The 5,871-nt window shown below is 27.5% G+C and overlaps 2 protein-coding genes across 4 annotated transcripts; one reads left to right on the top strand and one right to left on the bottom strand.

Annotated features, from left to right (window-relative positions):
- Positions 1-720: 720 nt before the first annotated feature.
- Positions 721-1,765, bottom strand: LOC100168896 (28S ribosomal protein S14, mitochondrial). Of its 3 annotated transcripts, XM_029486135.1 has the most exons (5): positions 1,644-1,765; positions 1,478-1,557; positions 1,229-1,387; positions 954-1,132; positions 750-883 (listed from the first exon to the last, which is right to left on the bottom strand). In XM_029486135.1, exons 2-5 carry the CDS (start codon positions 1,550-1,552, stop codon positions 880-882), a joined length of 417 nt encoding a protein of 138 aa, XP_029341995.1. In that variant the 5' UTR covers positions 1,553-1,557; positions 1,644-1,765; the 3' UTR covers positions 750-879.
- A 286-nt stretch (positions 1,766-2,051) lies between these two features.
- LOC100160018 (charged multivesicular body protein 5) lies at positions 2,052-4,679 on the top strand. Its single transcript, NM_001293339.1, is given in 4 exon segments — positions 2,052-2,367; positions 2,464-2,615; positions 3,077-3,242; positions 4,202-4,679. Coding segments are annotated over 4 exon segments (663 nt in total). The 5' UTR covers positions 2,052-2,298; the 3' UTR covers positions 4,478-4,679.
- The last annotated feature ends 1,192 nt before the right edge of the window (positions 4,680-5,871 follow it).

Below are 5,871 nucleotides of genomic sequence, written 5' to 3'. Positions count from 1 at the left end.
CCCCCCCAAAAAAATAATGATTTCACTACTATAATTTAAAAGCATCATAAGAGTTTCAAGTATAGACCTGAGCTTCAGCCTCCCCAAATTTCAAACACTATTTACGCCACTGCATTTATGAATGTTATCTTCAAAATGAATGCTCACTTATTTTATGAAACACTCTTACAAGTTGTCTAGAGATATAAATGCTTTTTATTTTTAACAGCAGTAGGTATAGCACATACATATATGGTTAGAAATTAAATTTACACTGATGGCCGCAACTGTCTATAATCCGATTTCCTTCAAAAATGCCTAACTAGAATTAGTAGAACTTACAACTGTGTTCCATACATTTTGAACACATTACAGTGTATTGTGTGTATAAACTACCTATAATAGTGGTAGGTCGTAATTAGTATTTGACTTAATACCTTGAAAATGTTATATTTTATTGTTGACTTTATCTAGAACATAATATTATTATGTGTGTTGATTATTTTGAACTACAGTATTATTTTATCATCAAATAATTTAAGGTCTATTTACAAAATAGTGTTCACTGTTAAGATAGCAACCTAATAACCTTTTGTTCTAAATTAATACATTATTATTTATAAAGTTTAATTCAATTAGATGTGCATTTATTATAAAATATACAATCTAGATGATTGTATACTTAAAAATAAACTAAAAAAGTAAAAACCACTTAACTCATAAAATAAAAACTTAAAAAAATGTATAACAAATTGTATTATTTTCATCAACATTGTATTTACTTAATTTATAATACAATAATCATAAATATAACTCCAACTTCAAAGTATAATATAAATTATTTTAATTAATTTGTTGGTTAAACAAGACTATACATCAGCAACATTTTTCATTTTCATTTTACCTGAAGAAAATAATGATATAAGTATATTAGGTAATTAAGAATAACTATCAATATAAAAACATTTACTTACCACATTGCCCTTTGAACACCTGCTAATTTGTTATAATCAGCTAGATGTCTGAACACAATTCGACTCAAACGCCATCGTTTGACATTACCACGAGGACGAGAAGTTACCTGACAACGCTGTACAATTCTGGTTATACTAGCGTCCCTAGGACAATTGTAGATTTCTTTGTCGGCAATTTCCTATAATTTAAAAATACAGTAGTTCAGAAGTTCATCAAGTTAAGTGGTAGGTACCCCAAAAATATAAATTTTAGTTATTTTTTCATTTTAAATTACTTGAATTTCTAAAGGAATGATATCGTTCTTACGAAGTGCATTATAGCGCAGCTTGTATACACCATATTCTTTGAGAGTGTTTCTTTTCCGTGCATCTTTTTTCATTCTAAAGTCTGGCCATTTATTACGAGTTTGTTGATAACAAGGTAGCACACCTAACTAGAAAATTTTACAACAGTGAATTAACATTTAACATTATTATTTCTAAAAGCACTACCTAAGATTATAGTTAATGTAATATATACTTACACATGTATCGTTCACTGGCGTTTGAAATTTAGCCAGAGCTTTACATCTTTGAAAAGCATTGATGATAAATGCCATTTTTCCTGTTAAATAAAACCAAGAGTCGAAAAAATAAAATTTTCAAAATTAAAGATAATATTTTTATAGATTAGAAAATGTTATATGGTACCATGTATATGGTATAGGGTATATATTTCCACTATGTGGAAATTTTACGTTGGCGTTTGTTCTGCAAAACGTTTTTCACTATAGAATTTTCTCTATATTTCTATAATTACGGTAACCAAGATTATTGTGTTAAATACTCAACTATTTTTTTTTATAGAACCATATTATCGTGATACATTTAGTATTCATTTTATATTCGGGGGATATTTTTGATTATTTTGTCCGTGCGCAGCGCAGCGAGTGATGGCAACGCGGGCATCACTGGTGTGCATGACTGTAAATAATTTTCTCGTTGGTGTCACTGTTGGATCATATTATGATGTATACATTTCTTATCACACTCCGGGAGAACTAGTGCTGTTATCAGAAATCAGGATGTGATTGAGATAATTATCACAGAATAGTCTACAATAATTCTACAATAGAGATTAGAGGTAGAAGGTAGATGAGACATGAGTAAAAGTGTAGAACTATGAATCATCAGTCATTATAAACTAAAAATTAAATAAGTTATTGTTTATTTTGTAATGGTTGTACTGTTAATAGTGCCTAATATTAATTTACTGTGCTTGCAGTAAGAAATCGAGATTTTATTCTAATTAGCAAGTTGTTTTTTTTTAATAGTTTAGTAAAAAAGGTATTAACCACAAAGTAAAATGAACCGTATATTCGGGAAATCTAAAGAAAAGGCGCCTGCTCCGGATATGTCTGCCGTCATAAAAGGAGTAATTATATAAATAAATTATATTATACCTACGTTTAAGACTTTGATCTTCAGATGAGCTCGTAAATCATAATTATATGTTTAAAATTATTTGTAGGTAGATGATCGGGCTGAATCGGTTGAACAGAAAATTAATAGACTTGACAAGGAGTTAAAAAAACTGAAAGATCAAATGGCCAAGATGAGAGAAGGCCCAGCTAAGAATTCATTGAAACAAAAAGCGTTAAGAGTTTTGAAGCAAAGGAAACAGTGAGCTAATGAAAATAATAATATACATTACCTATATAAAAATGTATATAATATTTGATTTTAAGCTGTTTCTTCCTTGATTAGTTTCATTTTTCGAAAATGACCCATCCCTAATAATATCCATTAATAGGTAATATTGCACATTTTATACCAGATTTATATTTTTTTATGACAAATTTGCTAACAATATTAACAATTATACTATGTATATTTTAAAGATGTTGATATAATGATATTAGGTATGGACTATTAATTATTTATTATAATATACATAATACATATTATAATTATTATTTCATGTATTCATGTCCAAAGGGAGGGAGCTGAAATTCCTTAATTCCCTGTTTCTGCATATGATTAAAATTATGGGTTTGCATCACGGACTAAGATATAATAATATCTTAATCCGTGGTTTGCATTAATTATTTTTATCAGTATTTATTATTATGTATTATTAACAGATATGAAAGTCAAGCTGAAAACTTAAGAAATCAGTCATTCAATATGGAACAAGCTTCTTATGCAGTTCAGTCATTGAAAGACACCCAATCAACAGTAGTTGCTATGAAAACTGGTATGAAACAAATGAAAAAAGAATTTAAGAACATTAATATAGACGATATTGAGGTAAGAATAATAAGTAAGATAAAATTATTTTAATATTTATTACTAGGCGCAATGAGTAGTCATGATATTTAAGAATTGCTTTCAATTGACAAACTAAAAGGGGCTATTCTAAATTTTACTCAAATCGCTTTAAGCGGATTAATATTAATATCTGTGATGACTGATATCTAGAAACTATCATAATATATACCCTGTTCAAAATAAGAAGCACATAGATAAATGTGAGAAAACCGGTTTTGCCTGTGGCCGCCTATGCGCTTCTTATTTTGAACTTTAAACTATAGCTTTAAACTTTTTCGCTTTTTGACATACAAAAAACACAAAACATATACCGGAATAATGTAACTATTGTACTTGGACTATGAGCCTAAGGCATTTTTGACGAATGGTCAAAACAAGGTTCACCTACACCGAATTTGAGGTACACCAAAGCTAGTATTAAACAATAATAAATAAGAATATTGTACTACATACGAGGAGCAATATTTTGCATTAAATTTGATGGTACATATTTTAATATTTATAATACATACCTATAATGGCTACAAATTGCAAGTTATATATTAATACACACTAAAACTTAAAATAACCCTAAAGAAGGTTTAAAATTTTAAATATAATATATTTTTGATTCAAGTACCTTCCTAAAAATTTTTGTTGGACTTGATTTTAAATACTTGTGGGTATTTTTACTAGGCACTAGGTAGAATAACCAAGAAATAATGATATCATTCTAGTTAATAGTATCGAATGTAATACTTACCAGTTACTAATTGAATTTGATAACATAATTAATTACCAACCAATACAGTGATGAAAACTAAAAGATAAGCCTAGAAGCCCAAAGGAAAGGAACATGTTACTTAAAATTCTGAGTAGTCATCTATTTAAAGGATTCATTCTTTAAAACACTAAATCGTTTGTTATTTTTCATAATTAACTTTATAATTGCATTATAGGATCTCCAGGATGAAATGGCTGATATGTTGGATCAATCAAATGAAGTACAAGAAGCATTAGGAAGAACATATGGAGTACCAGATATTGATGAAGATGAACTAAATGCAGAGCTTGAAGCAATTGGCGACGAATTAGCTTTAGATGATGATACATCTTACCTAGATCAAGTGAATGTTCCAGACAAAGAACCTGGACAAAAAGAAAAGGAGCCTAGTAAACCTGGTGAAATTTCCGTTGATGAATTTGGTTTACCAAAAATACCAGCCCAAATCTAACTGTGAAAACAATAAATTACAAAATATGATATTAATGTTACTTATACCATTATTTTTTTAAGACTTAAATAAGTATTAAAGTACCATCTACTATATTATACTATAGGTTAATACAATTCGTAATTACAAATTGTTAAAAATTGATTTTTAGCAAATTTTTACTTGTATTATAGTTAAATAATTACTAATTTATGAAAAAAAATACTTATTTGATTTTTTTGCACCAATTACAGTCACCCTATATTGAGTAATGCGATAAAATTGAATTCAAAATTAAAAGCTCAATTAATGATTTGTTACAATGAAAGTAACTAAAAATACCATTAATTTTTTTGAATAATTTTACAACTAATATTGAGATTTTAATTAATTTTAAAATAACATTTATTTTTGTAAGTCCATTCTAATAAAAATTGATTTTATATTATCAATTATTCATAATTAGTTTTAAGAAAAACATAATATTCATTATGGATAGGCTTATAGCATTGTTTATATTTTATTCTATAAATTGGCTTAGTAAAATATAAAGTTTCACCTTAAACTTAAAAAATAAAATTTGTTATCGACTAAATAACGTGAATCAATGTAATTTTGAATTTTCTCTACAAGTATGCAAAATTGGAGATTCTCAAATTTGCATACTAATATTTTTTTTTTATACAATGCAGGACAATGTAAATAATAAATTCTAATATACTATTTTTGTTTGAGAATATTTACAAGATACATCTAAATACTAATATATCTACATACATAGGTAATCTTGACTTAAATTTGACCCCAAGTGTACCCCAGGTACAGGTCATTCTTAGAAATTTATTTTCTAAATAAAGAAGTGGACCTTAATACAATTTTCCTACATTATACTAATGTTTTTAAAAGTATTTGGAAAAATCTCACACAAAAAACTGTAAAAGAAAAACAATATCCTAGTTATTTGGAAGGGCTAAGCAAAGATTCAGGCAAATTTATTAAAATATACATACAATATTTCTTTATGCAGGGTAAATATTAAATAATATGAAACATTTTTATTTTATATATTGGTTGATGGTTGGAGGTGGTGGTCGTGCAATAATGATGCCTCTAACCTAACTTAACCTTATGGTTCACTAGGTAGGTGTATACCTACCTAGGTGTTTTTAGTTTTAGTCATATGAACTTTTTCTAATTATTAAAATAATAAGTACCTAACTTATGTTTGTTCTCAGCTTTAAATAAGTATAATAGTATTTCGGAATAATGTAAATCAATGTAATGATGCACATTTAGTTTTAAGGCCCCTGCAAATGTGTAATTTTTAAGGAGTTGCGTTGCAATTATTTCGTTTCTGCGATTATTGATCGTCTTAGTATGTGTAGTAAATGATCATTAGTGTGTGTAGACTCCTC

Source organism: Acyrthosiphon pisum, chromosome A1 (assembly GCF_005508785.2).
Source record: "Acyrthosiphon pisum isolate AL4f chromosome A1, pea_aphid_22Mar2018_4r6ur, whole genome shotgun sequence".
NCBI classification, from domain to species: Eukaryota; Metazoa; Arthropoda; class Insecta; order Hemiptera; family Aphididae; genus Acyrthosiphon; species Acyrthosiphon pisum.
The sequence above is the reverse complement of the archived record's forward strand: the minus strand, read 5'-3'. Positions and strand labels throughout refer to the sequence as shown.